Genomic DNA, 19,316 nt, shown 5'->3' on the forward strand with positions numbered 1-19,316 from the left:
TCTTTTTGCTCCTCACTCTCCGTTTTCGTATTCGAGATATTCAATGCAGAGTATTGGGGGGCCACAGCTTGAACCTACAAGTAGACAAATAATTTGTCATTATTTCAGGCTTGAATTTACATGAAAAAATAAAATAAAATAAAATAATCCAATGGTAATTTTTGACAATGAATATGAAATACTTCTTAGAAAATTAGAGAATTGACTGTATCATGCACATTTTATATTCATAAATCACAGCAAAAATGAAAGGCATTTGAAACTTGTAATACATGTTTTGTATATTGTATTAAAATTGTATATGCAAACATTTTACCTGGTCATCTGTTTGTTCATAAGACTCATTTGGTGTACCACAACCCCATACAGCAATATAGTCGGCTAAAATGACAAACTGGCACATTTGAAATAATACTTGTGACTTTTGACTTAATGCTTGTTCTTTGTGATTTTGTAATGGCAATTAAATAAATGTTACCATACAGTAAAACTGCTGGCATGTCTCTCTGTATATTGTCATGCAAATGAAGTAGACATTTACAGCAATGGAAAGCAACATTGCTTGACATAGACATACGATATATATATATATGAACCACATCTACTTAAATTAAATATGTCATTTATTTGGCATGTCTAAATATGTATATTTATAAATAAAATAAATATATGCTGTAATATTATATTTACAGGTATGGGTATAATACATTTTACATAATAAAACATTTTTTAACACATTAACATACATCCATAACATACATTTTGTATACATTATGCATTACTGAACTAAGATAAACTAAAAATGAACAGTTACAAATGTAAAAATTAACATTGATTAAGATTAATAAATGATGTACAATTTGTTTTTTCATTGTTAGTTCATGATACCTAAAGAAGAACACATTTACTCATGTTAACAAATACAACCTTAATGTAAACTGTTACCAGTTTTTCCTTACCTGGGCTTTCATTGTCAGTCTGAGAGTCTGAAAAGAACATATTTTATAAAAAACTCACTTCTAATGTAGAGATATATTCACAGAGTTCAATCATAAAGGTACACAAACTTCGTATCAAACCTCTCTGTTCTAAATATTACGTACCTCATATTCAAATCGAGATAAAACTTAAAGTTATTATTATTATTATTATTATTATTATTATTTAACAGCACTAGAAGATGAGGATACTTACAAACTGGGCTTAAAAGTGGAAGAAAAACATAGAGTCTCATATTTCAGATGCTTTGATATCCAAATGTGAAATAAAAATTCAAGCACCTATTTAAACCCCAGTTTAGATAAACAGCTTTACAGCATCATATGACTATTAACTGTATAGGATGTAGAAAAAAATCTATTCAAATATATATATCTATTCAGATCTATTATATTCAGTTTGAATCGATCAAATTATGTGTATCATACCAATAACACGTTGCTGCTCAAAGTGCTTCACAAATTATTCTGAAATGCAAGTCAAAGGGCAGATCAAAGACCATAAAAAATAAAAAATAAAAAAATAGTAATAGGGAGGATGATAGTATGACATGTGTTATTTTTAGATGTACAAGAATGAGATATGCACTGGCTGCTTTTTGAAAAGCATGCAACATGGCACAAAAAAAGACCATGAGCAAAAATAAGACTGTATCAATAGAAATTTTCAGTCCCTTTACAGAAATCAACTTTATTGCTTTCTTTTGTACTCTTTCGTATTTATAAATATATATGTATAAAACATGTTTTTTAACCCAGCTGGTCTTTTGTTCATTTTTCTTGTTACTGTAATTTATTATTGTGCTTTTAGTACAAACCAGAAATAATGGCACCTTCACATTTTTAATACTGTGTGAAATGCAGTCAGTTCTCGGTTCTAGGTATTAAGAGGCCCAAGGCAAAATTTATGTTGGAGGGTTGACATTTTTAAAAATGTTTTACTGATAATTATTATTTTTAGTGTGGGAAGGCATTCAATAAATGGTAGTTCATTCAAATAATCACTTCATCACATAATCTATCAAGCTGTATTTCTTTCAAATATTCAATAGCATAAAATTGTCTTGAAAAATCTAATTGTTTTCAGTTAGTTCTTCCTCAAAGGTGCTCATTGTAGCAACCTGCTTATTTCTAAACAAACCTTTATCTAATAAACTGATATAAACCTGTGCACCCATGTCTCATAAGAGTTACCTATAGCCGCCAGCCAATCAGAATCAACAAACCAAATCAGCGAACACCTGGTGGCTTTGTGTCCTCATGCACATGACTGACAATAACTTTTTGTATGTGCCTTGCAAATATGTGCTCTGCATTTGAAACACACAATGCTTGATGAAAGAAAGATCATCAAAGAAAGATTCTATTGGAGAGGGGTCACTGTGGCACAAAGACAGTTCTGATGTGTGTGTGCGTGTGTGTGTGGTAATGTTGGATGGATGAATGGATGTTGGATGCAGTTCAGGGTAGGATGAAGTTAGTCTATGAGAAAAAGAAAGCACGTAATACTCAAAAGAGTTTGTGCATGTACGTGAGCATGTGTGTGTTTGTGTGTTAGTGCGCACGTGGGTGTATATGTGTGCGTGCACAGGTCTGAGGCCTTTATGTTTTCAAGCACACATGCACATATGTGAACATGAACATGATGAACATGCTCCTGAACACTCAATTGTTCTCTTATTTTTGATCTCCCCCATTCATTTTCAATGGCCGGTCATTTTTGACCAGGAACACCACAAGTGTGCCATTTTGTACAAAGTAAAATCATTTAAAAACACACACTAGTGTGATAAATAGTACAGAATGGAGTACAAAAATGGAGGTGCATAAGCTCAGGTCAATGAGGCCTATGATCAATAAGCTCCAAAAAGAAATACAAAACCTGTGCTAATTGAAAGAAAACAAGCTGATGAAAAGATATAATCCAAAATTTTGTGATAATATAGCATAACGATCCATTTTTAATAGGCTGGTCGTTTTTGACCGGGAACACCAAATAAGGTAACAAATTTCAACACAGCACAAGGGTTAAAAGGCCAAATCAAACAGACCCAAATAGAGGGTCAATAATTTATATTCACAAAACCACCTATAAAAATAATAGCTGTGTTGTTGCATACACAGAAGATGAAAAGCTTTAAATGTACATTATTCATTAACATATCTAATAATTACATAACTAAAAGTTTCTTCACATGTTCATTTATGGACCGTAGGTCATGGCTAAAAGGAATATTTCACCCCCAAATGAAAATTCCACAATTAATTCAGCTTTGGATGTTCTTTTTCATACAATGAAAGTGAATAGGGTCTGGGGCTTTTAAGATCCAAAATGGAAAACAAAATCAGCAGTGGTCCATACTGTCTGTGAACTATATTCACTTTATTTTCTTTATATGGAAAATAGGGGCCAGGATAGTCTTCAAAAATTGACCTTTTATGTTCCACTGACACAAACAAACAAACAAACAAACAAACAAACAACAACAACAATAAAAAACTAACACCAAACAAACAAACAAAAAAGAATAAAGTAAAATATAAAACATTCCTATGGGTCTGGGACAATGTGAGGGTAACATGATGACAACATAAAAATTTTTGGGTGAACTATCCCTTTAAGTTGTAACCAGGCATTACTGCAAAATGTAAAGTGAAACAGGGCTGGCACAGCATCATATAATAGCCAACACTATCTAAACTGCAGTTTACAAACTGAAATGTCTTGGACCTTATCACACTTCGCATTCGCAAAGTGAAAGTCATCATAGTTGGGTAAACTATGGCAGTGATCAGGAAGAACAGTAATAACCAGTGCCACTACAGTGTTCCTATTTGCGCAAATTCTAAAAGAAAACGCACAGATTTGTGTTTCCATGAATTTCCAAAAGATGATGAACTTTGTATGAGCTCGGTGGGTTCAGAATAAGATAACTTCGTTATTAAACGAGGAAGCACTTTCATCTGTTGACAGTATTTTCAAGATGAAGACTTGGAATTGTGAAACGCTTTGAAATCTGAGCGGTTTCAGTGGAATGATTACACATCACAACCGACACGAGAGTGTGTTTGACAGGGTTAGAAGTCAGATGGAGCGGGACATGGGTCTCCCCACTCCTTCACATTCCACACCACCTCACATTAGGTATTAGTTTAACCAATTACAACTCACAGATTTGTTAACTGTGCCCTCTTTTTTGCAGTTTTGCAATTTATGGCAAAAGATTTGTAGATTGTTCCTTTAATACATTAATATATTCCTGCTGATTTAATGCACAACTTCTCAGTAATGACTTACATTCGTATTTGTGCAGATAACCCTCGAAAAACAACTTGTAAATTTTGTTGAGTTTAGACTGAACCGTTGATGGTCAATGCGGTCAACATCTCCAAATGTAAATGCAAGCAAAACTTTTAAGGACTGTAAAAACACATACACCTCGGCAGCGGCCATAGATGCGTTTACCCAACTATGATGACTTCCGCTTCGCAAATGCAGACATGTGAAAAGGGTCCATTGGCTTGGCTGAGTCCCTGTTACAAAGTACATTTATTAATCAGTCATTTCCATCATTCGTTTGCACGACTGCCTTCCTGAGACTCACAATAATTGAATTACTGATGCTTAATTATTACTTATTTTAAAGACAGTTTCCATTGCACTGACACCAAACAAGGGGAATCAACATCTGAAACTTGTATTTTGGTTTGCATGAAGCTCAAAGAACCTTCTGTTGTGTTTCAGTGGAGGATACTGTCTGAAATTATGAATAATCTGCTTTTGTTTTCCCTTTTATAACAAAACATCACAATAAATATTATATATTAGCATATATTTACAAAGACCCAAAATATATACTAAATAAAAAAATAAATTTTTTTTTTTTTTTATTTTAGCTCTATAGTAATCCAGGAACTTACTATGTTACTACATTTTTAGTTAACAGGTAGAGTAGAAGTTTTGTTTAAGCCACTGTAATTGCACATTGACTGGTAACACCAAATATTACCACTAGATGGCAGACTAGCCTTGCTTGTCTACATTGCCTCTGTAATTGGTTTGTCAGGGACTGACAGTTCTTCCATTTAAAGAACTGTTCCATTACTTCCAGTCAGTATAAAGCTCTTTTATCCTCCTTTATTTCTTGTAAAAGGTCAAATGTCCAGTGCTCAGTCAGCACTCACCTCTGGGGCTTTTGGTGTGGGGGAGAATCTTTCTTGCCGTTGTCATCCACAGGGAAAAGCCATACGAACTGTAGTCCCTCTGTGTAACCCTATCCAAATATTAATACTCATTAAATCCTGCAGGGAATATTTCCCTTCGTTCCTGGTGTCGAAAAGAATAACTTGATTTTCTCATTGCATTCCTCAGCCGGTTGAACTAACAGTGGTGTGAGGCCATGTTAGGGAGGGTACACAGTGTCAACAGCCACTGCGGTGGCAACCAACTTTCAATTCCCACCGAAAACATGCAAACTTTTGTGTGAAATATTTGGGGGTAAAACTGTAAACACACAGAGGAAAATAGAAAATTCTTTATTTTTCACAAAAATATTATTAAGATAAACTTAAATGAGCACCAAAGTAAAATTGCAGCATGCAGTATCTTAGATAAACATTTACATATCACATTTATGGACTGGAGATATTTGTATTCTGTAGACAGCATGGCTCTCTAAAGACCTGGTGGAGTGACTAGTGTTTTTGGGAGATGGAAAATGTATTATCATCAAATAGAACTGGTAAATTACCATGGTTACAGTCCATTTATAAATTGCAATAATTCAGCTTAAAATACAATGTCCATCTATAAGTTACAAAATAAAATACAGTTTGCTCATATTGCAATTAGCAAACAGTGTGATTGTATTGGCATAGAGAAAGTACATTAAAGTAATACTGCAATTATTAGAAAGTTGAGCTTGAATACATACACACAATATACATTTGAATGCTAATACAACAGAAGCCCTTACCCCCTTTACATTTAGCCATCCATCCAATTTCCCTGACGTAAGTACACAATTTCCTTGCATAGTTTCTTCACAATATAATGTTGCAAAACATAAAACAAACAAACAAACGAGAAGAAAACACCACATCTTTCTAATTTACTGACAGTAAAGTACAGAACACATTGTAAACAGCCTTGCTAGAGCCACTAGCTTTCTCTTAACAGATATCATCACAGTTTTACCAAATATAAAGTATTTCCACTGCACTTCCTGTGTAATGCTTGGCCTGACAATAGCAGAGGGTCCCAGTATTGTTCTCAAGAGCGTTAGTACTCACTTTGGTTGCTTGAATTCACTATTATAAGAATCACTCTTTTAAAATCGAAAGAACTAAAAGGTACATTTAGGTCCATTGCAGCCTTACTAACTGCAAAACATTTTCCCTGACTTGAAGAAATTCAACGTAAATGAGATCCACCAGAACATGCTTCTTTGATCCGCATTGTGTTATTGAAAAGCTTCTTTTTTTATCAGTACTCATGGGTCTCTCCACTTTGCTTCCAGTCTTGTGCAGTTCTAAAGTACATTTGTGGTCCTCAAGCGGTGGCTTTAGAGAGCTTGTGACAACATAAGCAGCAGCACTTGTCAACTGATGAAGACATTGGTAACTGGTTAACACTGGTAATGGAAATGCTGGTGAACTTTGCCCTCCATGTGTGCATGGGAGTGTGTGTGCGTGTGAGTGTGCAGGTCTGTGTAGACCTTGGTATAAATCTTTGAGGGACCACTGAGAGTTGGGGGCATTCTCATTAGTCTCTGGTTGGGTATGTCAGGGCTGATGCTGCTGGGCATGCTGGGTTCTTTGTCTGGAATGTGGTGGTCTCGATAGGTTGTTGATCTGGGAGGCAAAGTGCTCTGCCGCCTACGGCTGTGACACAACCAGAGCACGATGGTTCCAACGATGAGGAGGGCTGCAGCTGGGATGCCAATGATCAATGGCCAGGGAAGTCCGGGGCTAATGTGGCGAGGAATCACAGGCTTTTCCACCTTGGGATCTGTGAGAAAACACAGCAATTTAGAAATGACATACAAGTGGAGAGAGGCTCAAAAGCAGGAGTAACATACCACAGGTATGAGTTTTTTTTTGTTCTGAAAATTACTTTCATAATGCCACCCAGAACTGATAGAGGATTTATAGGAATTACAGACCTGTGAACACTTTCTTCCCATTAGGAATTACCAAGTAAAGTTGAACTATTTTTAAGGATTGTAGGGGTAACCATAACAATCAGAGTCTAAGCGGATTATGGAAACATGCAGGATGTGATTTGGCATACTTTTTGCATTTGGGTACTTGACAAATGGACATGAACATGAAGATTTTAGGTTAAAATGCATATATTTGTTTAAAGGAATTTATATGTTTTAGATGCTGCAACCGGTCACCATTTCTTTTTTTTTCTTTTTTTTCCCCTCCCCTTTTTCTCCCCAATTTGGAATGCCCAATTCCCAATGCGCTCTAAGTCCTCATGGTGGCGTAGTGACTTGCCTCAATCCGGGTGGTGGTGGACGAATCTCAGTTGCCTCCGCGTCTGAGATCGTCAACCCGCGCATCTTATCACATGGCTTGTTGAGCGCGTTACCACGGAGACATAGTGCATGTGGAGGCTTCACGCTATTTTCCACGGCATCCACGCACAACTCACCACGCACCCCACCAAGAGCGAACCACATTATAGCGACCACAAGGAGGTTACCCCATGTGACTCTACCCTCCCTAGCAACCGGGCCATTTTGGTTTCTTTGGAGACCTGGCTGGAGTCACTCAGCACACCCTGGATTCAAACTTGCGACTCCAGGGGTGGTAGGCAGCGTCTTTACTCGCTGAGCTACCCAGGCCCCCACCAATCAGCATTTCTTTTGATCAACCCTTTGCCTTTCATTTGCGTCTTTTCATTTCAATGGTCCTGTAGTGTGACAAATACATTTTTAACAATACAAATATTCCATGTAGTCTTTCAATTAATATGAGGTCATGAAAACTGCATACACAGTAATTATAATATAAATTGACAAATGCTGTGTAAAATTTTAATTTCCTGATTAGCAACATATTTAATCCCCAAGAGATTGTACATGACTCAATGTTGGTGACAAAATTATATAGTCAACAATATTGATTAATTGAGTCAATTTTGACCAATACTGAGTCAAAATTGTTTATGTTTGCTTTTATCTGTAAATTTGTTAGTTTATTTATTTTTTATTTTTGTATTTTTTTGGCAATATGTAAATTCATGACAAGTAATTTTTTTGAAAATAGACCACTATTATATACTACCAATATATTTAAATTATATTTCTATCAGTATTGTTCATTTTAACAATTTACATTTTTGCATTTCACAGTTCATCAACAGGACAGTTTCCACATTTTACTTTTTGACAAAATTTGTTATTTGCTGTCCAGCCAAATTATAAAAAATATAAATATAATATTTTTATTTAAAATAAAAAAACTAGATAGGTAAAGTTTGTCAAGACTGATGTCAGCTTGATAAAGATTTGTCTGAACACTTAAAAAAAGTTTCTGTGGCTTGTTGAGCGCGTTACTGTGGAGACCTAGCATGCGTGGAGGCTTCACGCTGTTCTCCGTCGCATCCACACACAACCCACTGAGAGCGAGAACCACATTATGGTGACCACGACCAACCCAACGTGACTCTACTCACCCTGGCAACCAGGCCAATTTGTTGCTTAGGAAGGCTGAATGGAGTCACTCAGCATGCCCTGGATTTGAACTTGTGACTCCAGGTGTGGTAGTCAGCATCTTTTCTTGCTGACCTACCCAGGCCCCCACAGTTTTGGTCTTTGTTTAGGTATTTTTGAAAAACCCTAAGCCATATCTGTAGAATAACAGTATGTTGGCTTTGTCAAGCCAACATAATGATTGCTTTTTTTTCTTGAGGACAGTAAAATGTCCTTGTAGACAGTAAAACAACTGCTTGTGTGTCTACAGTCTTTTACTAACCTGAAAGTACAGTGAGGTAAGCACTGCGAAAGCTGTAGCCCATGGTATTAGCCCCTAGACAGATATACATTCCAGCATCCTCTTCCCGAGCTTTGACGATGGCCAACTTGTTGAGGTAGGAACCATCAGGTCTAGACCAGACATCCCCGGTGGGAAGCACCACAAAATGCTGCCCTCCTACCTCCAGTGTGGAGTTATAGCGCCCCTCAGTGCCAGGGTCAACTCGCTTCAGCCACTGGATCACTGGCTTCACATCACTGTGAACTTTACACTGGAAAGAGGCTGTTCCACCAAATTCCACAGTTGTGTTGACAGGATGAGTACCAGTGAGAATAGGTTTTGAGTTGGTGCGCTCTGAAGATAAAAAAGATCAGAATGGAAATCTAAACTGCAATCATTTTAAATCCTCTATCCACTATGCATATCAATAAAAGTAAAAAAACAAACAAAAAACAAACAAAAAAAACCCTGATACAGCATCTCTTGAGTTTGGTATGGAATGTTGGGTTAATTGCTAAAAAAAAAAAAAAAAACAACAACAGAATTGTCCATTGTAACCATCCATTGTAATCATGGTACTATAACTCACCAATTACATCCACCTTATAGGTGGCATTGATGTGCCCAGCTACATTGGAGACATGACAGGTGTATCTGGCACTGTCCAGGGGCTGCAGATTCTTCAGAGTCAGAGTCCACTGTGGCCGTTTATTGTGGTGCAGACCGGGAAGCTGGGTCTGGTCTTTCCACCATGTAATAACCGGTTCTGGATTGCCACTTGCCAGACATTTTAGTCGCACCGTACTGCCAACAGGCTGCTCTAGCACTCGCCTGCGCATCTTTGCAGGCTGGCTGAAGCGTGGCTTCACTGCAGAGGCAATGAAAAAATTTAAAGCATGAGGCTACGACAGGATGACAAAACACATACTTTTAGGTAGTCAGAAATCTTAATCAGTGATGAAATTGCTGTCTTTTTGTGTTAAACTCTTTAAGGACCCTGGCATAAACATAGACTGAGCTGGTGAACTCATGTGTGGAGTAACACAGAGTGAAAGATGAGGAGGGTGTGTATGATTAACTAACCCAAAGGGTCCCGCAGGATTGGCTCTGCATTTGGTTCTGGTGCAGTTGGTGGAGGTTTGTTCTGTGTCATGGCTGCATCATCTGAAAGATACAATCCAAAAGTGAAAGAGTGTGAGAAATCTTTACTGTTACCAGACTGAACATACTTCATTTAGTGTTCCACACTTGTAAAATCCGCAGATATTCTCTAAGGAATGAAAGTAAGATTTTTAAAAAGAACAATAATGCATTTCTATAATACTTTACTACAATAATAGAATGTATAAGATGTCTTCTAACATCAACACTTTCTAATACCAGCCTGTAAAAATGATTTATTATTATTATAGATCAACATTAGAGTTTTGTTGCTTATAGTTCATGTCTATCAGCTTTAAAGCCACCTATATGCTAGCATACAACAAAGTGGACAAAATTAACTTTTAGCAGATGTACACATTTAAAATATACAGTTTTTTTCTCTTCTGGGAAAATGGATAAAAAATATTAATGACTTTTGCTGCACTACATAGATTTTTTGGCTACATAGACTACATAGCTGGCATGACAAAATAATTTTCATAAATGGCGATTGAGAAACTACAAAAACTTCTGTGAAGACAGCACCTTGCAAATGTGAGTTGAATGCTGAGAAAATTTTTACATTTACAAATTTAATTTATTTCATTTAAATTAAGTCAGTTTCATTCAGCCAAAATAATTTATTTTGATTAGGTCAAATCAATGTACTATAGTAGTCTTAACTTTATTCGGTTTGTCAAGCTAAATTTACTAATGTTTAATTTAATGAATTTTCTTACGTTGGTCCATCTTAATTTATTTTAATAATCATTAGTATATGCGAGGTGAGCAAGTGTAAAGACAGTGAAACTATCAAACTGTCAGTTTGATAGCAACTGCATATAGAGCTAAACAGCACTTGAATCAAACTAATATTAAAAGTCCATCCTCAACCCAAGAACAAGTGCCACTCTTCACCACAATGGTAACCACCAAAACTCCAGCCTAAGAGACACTCGTTTTGAATACCAGAACATTAAACATTAACAAACCTCCTCCTATTCTCATCTTGCTCAAAAATGCATAAAATAACATTTAATTTCAACATTTGTTCTCCCTATCCAGTCCCATGCAAAGCATGATGTGAAATGGAAATCCCCTGCCCAGTTTCATCAATGCTACAAAAAGTATTAGTGTAGTCCAAACTCAAATGGATAAAGTAAACTTAAATTTTACAAATGTACTTGGATAGAATGCAATGAAATCAATGTTCCAGAGTTGTGTTGCCTTAGATCATTTTAATTAAGAATAAAAAAAAAATCTCTGCTATGCATGGAGCAATTAAAGTGTCAGTTTGTTTCAGTATTTGTGGATTAAATACAGTGTGAAAATGTTTCATTTTTTACAGCATAAGTGAAACCACTAAAATCTTGTTTAAGCCCCCAAGTCATACACGTCAAACAAAAATCCTCATATTCTTAGCCATACATTAAAGAATAGTTTAGATATTGGTCCATAAATCAGTGGTCAGATGTTGCTCTAGCAATATGAGCTCTTTCATCTTCACACCCACTATTAATGGCTGCAAATGGTGTCATGTAAATCATGTTGAATGAGCGGGTCAATGCAAAGGCCAACACTTGGTGAGATTTATTTGTAGTCCTCCGAGAGCCAACAGAACCCCTCTGTGTGAAAATTTGCGATATTACTGGGAGATCTGTGGATTGGGAGATTTGTAAAGGATAGTGTGTTTAGCTTTGGAACGTATGAAGTTTTAGAACTCTATGGGAACGATAACTAGGCTAAACCGGCGTATTATTTTAGAGGGGATTGTGAGGTGGAGGTGAGCAAACACTGCAATATTGTTTCTTTTCTCCAGTTTCCACAATGTTTAAGACACAACACCGTATTGACTTAACCCTGGACAGGAAACCAATTAACTGACTTTAACCTAAACTGTGCAGACAGAGCTGAGAGCCCTGCTTTGTTTGGGAGGACTTTCTCTGGCAAGGAACACAGGAATGCAAAGAGAGCCCATTCTGACTCCCCCGAATCCAAAGCGGACCGAACAACTTCATACATACACAAGTGTGTACATGAACAGAGCGCAACATCTTAATGTACACAACATTACTAATTCTGGGCAATCCCAAATCAACAAGCCATGAGTCAACACTATGGCAACAAATGGTTCTCTAATGCATAGGTGATGAAACTACTAAAATAAATGCCTTCTGAATTCTTTCCATAGCTCTGTTCAAACATCCACATCAGTGGTTGGAACACCTAGTACTTCACTTAAAGGTGAAGTGTGTCATTTTTTAGATGTTATAATACTTTCTTCTATCCCTGTTTTTGCAATTTTGTTTGTTGAAGCTAGTATCAAATTACATACTTTACCTTTAAGGGGATAATGTTGCTTTTACCCCCTGTGTGCCACTGTTAAAGGTACACTATGAGTATGAACATTTGGGTACCATATACACTATATGGTGGTCTAAGGTTTGTAAAATAAGCAATAAATGGTAATAAATACAGAGGCTCCAGATGGTACCATTAGGAGATGTCTTATTAAAATTCTATGCATTTCTTGGAGAAAAAAGAAAGAAACATGTTTGAAAGGTTGTCCCCTGGCCTGGATAGATAGATATTTTAAGTGGCTCCAATTATATAATAAACATCTTGCATAGAATACATTTTTTTTAATAAAACTAATCCCAGACTTCAAATACACTACCAGTCAATAGTTTTGACACTCATGATCTTAAAAATCTTTAATCTTAATCTTTTGACCTAAAGGCATGACCAAGATGGAAACACTCACAGTTGAGCCGTTGCTGTCAGGAAGAAATGCTAGAAGAAGATGTAATTGCTGCTAAGCAACAGTACATGAATGTGGAAATAACATTAGTGAATGTGCAAGTCAAGAGGAGGTCTGAAGATACCTGCATTCCTATAACTAGAGTCTGAAGGAATATAAAGATATCTTTATTAATCTAAACTCTGGAAGATTGATAGTCCAGTATCACATAGCAGTCGTAGCGCACATGCTTCAATCGCCTGTGTATGCGCATAGAGTCAACTGAAGTATACTTTTACAGACTCACGTTCGACTGTTTACGTCAAAACCAAAGTTTACTTTGGGCTTAATACGCTTTAGCTTGAAAGCACATTAATCTCATCCACACTAGAACTGCATTTTCCTTCACCGAAAATTAGAAAAATCAGAACAACCCGAGTCAGAGCAGTCTGAAGGTTTGTGCTGAATTTGGTGGATGTAGCTTGAAAGCTCTAGAAGGAGTTACAATTGGAAATTTTGGTCTTAGTTTAGGGATTTTGGAAAACCCCCAATAAGCTTAGTGGATAACAGTATGTCATTTTTTTCAAGCCAACATAATTACATTGTAAATTGATGTGCAGAGCTAAACAAAGGGTGGCCAAGGTTGTTTTACATTGTTTAACATTTCTTGGTCACTAAACACAAATTAAGTATGGGAATTATGGGTTTGATTTTACTATTATTCAAAAATGTGAAAAAAATAAAAAAAATTAAAAAATAAGAATGATTATAAGTATGTGTGTCCAAACTTTTATGTACTTGACACAACAATGAATACGTTTGCTAATGACTTTTCAGCTTGGAAAGCCAATTTGTTTTCAGAGTTCTTCTACAGTTTGCGCTGTCCAGAGGCTCTGTATAGCTGGCGTGGAGAGCTCACCACACCTTTGTACATTCTACTCCTCATGTGCTGAGCTCTGGCCTTGCTTTCTCACCTCAGGCATTCAGACAGACCAGGTGAAAGCCAGCAGAAGTGTTTTCACCAGCCTTTGCTCCATTGTTAATGTTGGCCATGGGGTGTAGGAGTAAAAGTAAGCCGCTGGTGCTCAGGGAAGGAGGAATTTTCAGCAGCAGAGAAGTGAAATCTCTGGGGCTTTATGTGGGCTAAAGTGGTCTTATTGAGAGCCCAACCTGGACTCTCCATTCTCTGGTCTGTTGAAGGGTGAATTCTCTTAACATGTGTCCAAAATGGCAGAAGTTCTTATTGACATGGCATTTCAAAGCTGTGGCTTGCATGGGGTATGGGTATTACTATGCATGTTTCTAATGGATAAATTATGTTAGGGGAAAGCCAGAAAAGTCAGCTAAAGCCACTCTGACAGACTGAGACACTCCGTATTCACGGTCTTAGTGTGCTTACAGTAGACTCACACTTACTTACGGGTGGATCGATCTTAAAGTATCAATACTTTCGATACTGATGTTGTATCGATAGTAGCAATGCTCATAAAAATATACAGTAGAAGTGTTTTATTTAAACTAGTGATTTTATGATTTAAGACAAAAATAAATGTGTATTATGAGCTTCAAAAATGAAAATGTATTTTTTGCTTTTCTTATGTATATGTCCATTTGTTTTGTTGTATTTTTCTTATTTATTCTCCTTGTGTAAATGTCAGCCATATCTCACAGTGAAATCGGAAAGAGTAGATCGACTTTTCTTTCGTCAAATCGGTATACGTTGACCAAAATTTCAAAACACTGCCACCGGTGGCCAAAGCGGTAAGAGTTGTAGGGCATACGGGCATGTGTGAGCTCCATTTATGTCCAGGAGAGGTCACCAAAAGCTAGCAGTGATGCAAGTTGCTTTCAGCTTTACAGGATGTTATACAATGAAGAGAAAAGCATATATTTATAGATTCTATCCCCCAACCCAAACCCAAACCTTACCTTAACCATTAGTGGAGTAAAAAAGTAATGTTAAAGGGAAAAGTGAAACTTCCGAATCATGCTCGTCATTGATTATTCAAACGTGGTTACTGCCTGGCTTTGAACCTAGTCTCCCACTGCCAATCATGCCAGGTGGAAAGGTAAACACTTTGAAACCACTGCAAACATGTCTGATAAGAATGCTGCATGTCAGTGCTTTGGCATACAGTTGCCGATCCTAGGGTACCGAAACTGTCAGAAACATCATGCTGACTTCATGTGTGATCATGTTGGTAAATGTATCCATTCACACAAATGTGTTTTTGTGTCTCACTGTGTTCTTTTTCCTTTGTTTTTGTAAACTTGCGCTAGACAGACATCTTTGACCGTTGCACATGTCCAGCTGTTTTTTTTAGAATCTCATGCAGAAACATGTTTTTTTAGACACCCTGTCAGGTAAAAAAGAACATCAAATTTTAAAATTGTGTCTCAAGACACCTGTGTTCTGTTATAATTGTGGCAATGTCTCTAGCTTTTTTAACGCAAGAACGAGTTAGGTTTAAATGGCCCATAAGAAAGAAGCTATATAAATAAAACATTATTATTGTTAAAAATGAACAGTCTTAGTAAATATATTTGTGTAGTATAGGAGCTATTTTTCATTCCGCTCATTTTATTGCACAGAAATAGTAAAAGACAAAAGCAGTCTGACAGCACTCTTTCAGAGGGACAGAGAAAAATAAAACAGAGACATTTCATACTAAATAATGGTGAAGCTAAATATGACATTGCATTGGGTTTGTGTGATGTCTGTGATAAGTTTATTTACTGTTTTTAAAAGTTGTGAAAATACTGATTATATTCTATAAGTGTTAAATGATAAAAACCATGATAATTTGCAGTTTGTGCCTATTACATGTTAAAAATTATGTCTATCAAATATTAAATGATTATAATTATCCATTTTATTGTCTGAAATATCAAAATATTTTCATTTGATGGGAACATACACTCCCTGAGCGCTTTATTAGTAACACCTGCACACCTACTTATTCATACAATTGTTTAATCAGCCAATCGTGTGGCAGCAGTGCAATGCATAAAATAATGCAGATACAGGTCAGGAGCTTCAGTTAATCTTCACGTCAGCCAACAGAATGGGGACAAAATGTGATCTCAGTGATTTCAACAGTGGCATGATTGTTGTGCCAGATGGGCTGGTATGAGTATTTCTGTAATTGCTGATCTCCTGGGATTTTCACACACAACAGTCTTTAGAGTTTACTCAGAATGGTGCCAAAAACAAAAAGCATCCAGTGAGCGGCAGTTCTGTGGATGGAAATGCATTCTTGATGAAAGAGGTCAATGGAGAATGGCCAGACTGGTTTGAGCTGACAGAAAGGCTACGGTAACTCAGATAACCACTCTGTACAATTGTAGTGAGCAGAACAGCATCTCAGAATGCACAACATGTCGAACCATGAGGTGGATGGGTTAAAACAGCAGACCACGTCGGGACACTTTATTAGGACCATAGTGTTCCTAAAAAAGTTCCCAGTGAGTGTAGGTATCGTTATTGGTATTGATATTGGCTATATTGGCCTCAAAAGTATTTGGTATCACATTGAAAATAAAAGAGATCCCCTATCCTTTAAGTCCTGGCTTAGGTGTGGGAGAGGAAAATGACTATGCAGCTCTAAAGCAAAGGACAGGGTCCCCTTTACCTCTTCTGCAGCCCCATAAGGATATGCTCAGAGAGCGTCATGAGGGGGAAGGGCTGCCCAGAGAAGGTGGGTTTGGTCCAGAGAGGTCCAAAGGCAGTGCAGCAGCTCGTCTTACAAATGATCTTCATGTGGACTCAGTGTTAATAAGGCTCACATATAATTTTTTCCAACTGGGACGAACTTGAAAGCAGCGCCTTCAAAAAGCCTCATTTTCCATTCATACCTGTGCACAAACATACATTCCAGTAGTTCTGTTATATAGAGTTCCCCATGCATGGAAAAAAAATCAAACCAAAACAAACATGGAATACAAAGTAGGCTGAAACTTTGCCAGTGATTTTCATCGATGAAGGGAACATCTAAATAAAATAAACATAAAAGGAAAAAAAGTCTTATTATCTTTCTTCTATCAAAAATGTAGGCTTAATAAAATCGATGATCATAGAGAAACATTGCTGAGTTCTTTTGGCTGAGAAAACAGCTGTATTTTCGAGGTAATAATCTGTCACAAACTGAAACCATGCATGTTCCAGTAAATCAAAGGAAAACAGTGCCAATGCTGTTTGCCATAGTAGGTTTATACTACTAAGAAAAAGGTGAAGCTGGTACATTTTGTCTTAAGTTACAGGTAGTAAAAGATCAACTTTTGAAAACTTTCCGGTCCTTTCGAGTCCTTCCAATCTTTTAGTTTTTGTGCTCAAGATTTTGATGAAAACATTGCAGAGTCCTAATCTTTATTAAATGGAACACATGTATTCAAATTTATTCAAAAATGTTGGAGGGAGATAAGAGGGGAACACAAAAGAATAGATCACACTAGCATATATCCTGCCAAAAAACGAAAACAAAAAAACAATCAGATGGGTAATGTAGGTAAGCTCCCATGCTCTTAGAAAACATGATTTGATATTTCTCTCCCACAGTAAGACATATATTTTTACCAGCTTTACACACACCTAATTTACATCTGTATATTTGGCATATCCCTATGAGTGCTGATTTAAGCCTGAGAGGCAAATTAGAGAGTGATGGTGCATTCACAGCAAGGAAAGACAGAGGGAAGCAGATGAGAAAGGGTAATTAGAAGTCGTCTTGTATCTTTTATAGAGCCATAAGTGGTTTGCAGCAACAGTCGTATGGCGATTCGGGAGGAAATTGGCCAAACCTAATGTGTCTGCATTCTTTTCTTCCCTGTTGTGAGTGAAGTGGGCCTGAAGCATCCTGCAAGAGGGCCCGGCCCAGCCTCTTTTCCCTCTAATAAGGTGGATGAAAGGCCCTTTAATGTGGCACCCTGATGAAGGTGGGTAATTTGCATCCTTTTAGTTTAATGAAAACCTTTGCTCCCCCTGCAGCTGAAAGAAGGCTCAGTTGTACTCCATGAAACCAAAGCCATGATGCGATTAAGTTCTGGCTTGAATACCACATAGTAGGAAAAGCAGGGAGTGCATGATGTAAGGAAAATTTAATTTACTGAATGACATAATTTGATGAAGGTGTGAAAGTGCTAATTGGTAATCTAAAATTATGATCTAAATAAATTAATTATGAAATATAATTAATTATAGAAGGATATTTGTCACATGGGGATGCCCACATCCACACTAATCTGTTTCCTTTTGAAAATTTCAAAGTATGCAGTACTAGAGAGTGTTTTTGAAAATCTCAGTATTCAGTGGGGGAAAATATTGTTCCAGTGTAAATGTAGCAAAATCAATGCATTTTCAAAAGAAAATGTATTAGTGTGGATGTGGCCTTTTTAAATCAAACGTTCAATTACACGAATGATTGTTTTCTCTAGCAAGGATATGTTGGGGTAGGTGTATATTACAAATAAATAGTTAAAATCTGTCTTGGAGGTGCTGCAAGCAATTTTTTCATGAAAATGTATGCAAAAAAATGTTCCTACTCTCTGAATATCTCACCAGTCTCTGTGACAGCACCAGACTCTGTAAAAAACAAACAAAAATGTGTCCGCAGACCGTGGTCTCTGATGCCCTCTGCCTGTCAGACTTTTTGCATGTTCTCATAGTATTGTAGTTGCAGCTAATTATTGAGGCTTAATGCCATTTTTATGCCATGTTGCTCATAACAGTGGTCAGTTGAGGGCACTATTTTGCTGCTGTTGTCTTATACAACTGCTTCCGCTGGATGTTGGTCTCAATACAGCTAATCTGTTATCTTTTTGAAAGAGGGGGCGTAGCTAAACCAACAGCTTAGCTGATGGAAATTCTAGAACAGCTAAAATTGCTTACAGCACCTTTTAATTAGAATAATTTTTTGGTTAATTTAATATTCCAAACTCTAAAATTCTAATATCATCATCATTTTCATAATAGAGCGCAACAGTGCCCACCCACTTATTCAACTATCTGGGTTCCGGAAGTATTTTTCCCCATTCATTTTTCCCATAAACTTTTCCTAAAATCCTTCATAAAAGAGTTGTAAGCCATGAGCCAAACCAACCAAACGTTCACATAACTGGTGAAGCTTTCTCTGCTGGACCATGGGTAATGTAGTTGTTTACCATAAATTTCATCTATCAAACCATTTTTAAAAATGAAGTTGAAATAATGCAGACGTATAACTTCAACAGAAGCATATCCCATTGATGAACAAGTTTGGAGCTCAATGTAGGTCTGTCTTTTTTTTTGGGGGGGGATTTTTCCCCTTTTTTCTCCCAATTTGGAATGCCCAATTCCCAATGCGCTCTAAGTCCTCGTGGTCGCATAGTGATTCACCTCAGTCTGGGTGGTGGAGGACAAATCTCAGTTGCCTCCGCATCTGAGACAGTCAACCTGAGCATCTTATCACGTGGCT

The 19,316-nt window shown here is 36.9% G+C and overlaps 1 protein-coding gene across 1 annotated transcript in view; it reads right to left on the reverse strand.

Annotated features, from left to right (window-relative positions):
* Nucleotides 1–5,545: 5,545 nt before the first annotated feature.
* fgfrl1b (fibroblast growth factor receptor like 1b) overlaps nucleotides 5,546–19,316 on the reverse strand; it is a 51,641-nt gene continuing 37,870 nt past the window's right edge. Inside the window, exons 4-7 of the mRNA XM_051649074.1 lie at nucleotides 10,068–10,148; nucleotides 9,574–9,852; nucleotides 8,985–9,338; nucleotides 5,546–7,008 (exon numbers count right to left, since the gene is read on the reverse strand). Coding sequence (XP_051505034.1) covers nucleotides 6,626–7,008; nucleotides 8,985–9,338; nucleotides 9,574–9,852; nucleotides 10,068–10,148 — 1,097 coding nt within the window. The 3' untranslated portion in view covers nucleotides 5,546–6,625. The remainder of the gene's footprint in view (nucleotides 7,009–8,984; nucleotides 9,339–9,573; nucleotides 9,853–10,067; nucleotides 10,149–19,316) is intronic.

The sequence above is a fragment of the Myxocyprinus asiaticus genome, chromosome 22 (assembly GCF_019703515.2).
Source record: "Myxocyprinus asiaticus isolate MX2 ecotype Aquarium Trade chromosome 22, UBuf_Myxa_2, whole genome shotgun sequence".
Taxonomy (NCBI): Eukaryota; Metazoa; Chordata; class Actinopteri; order Cypriniformes; family Catostomidae; genus Myxocyprinus; species Myxocyprinus asiaticus.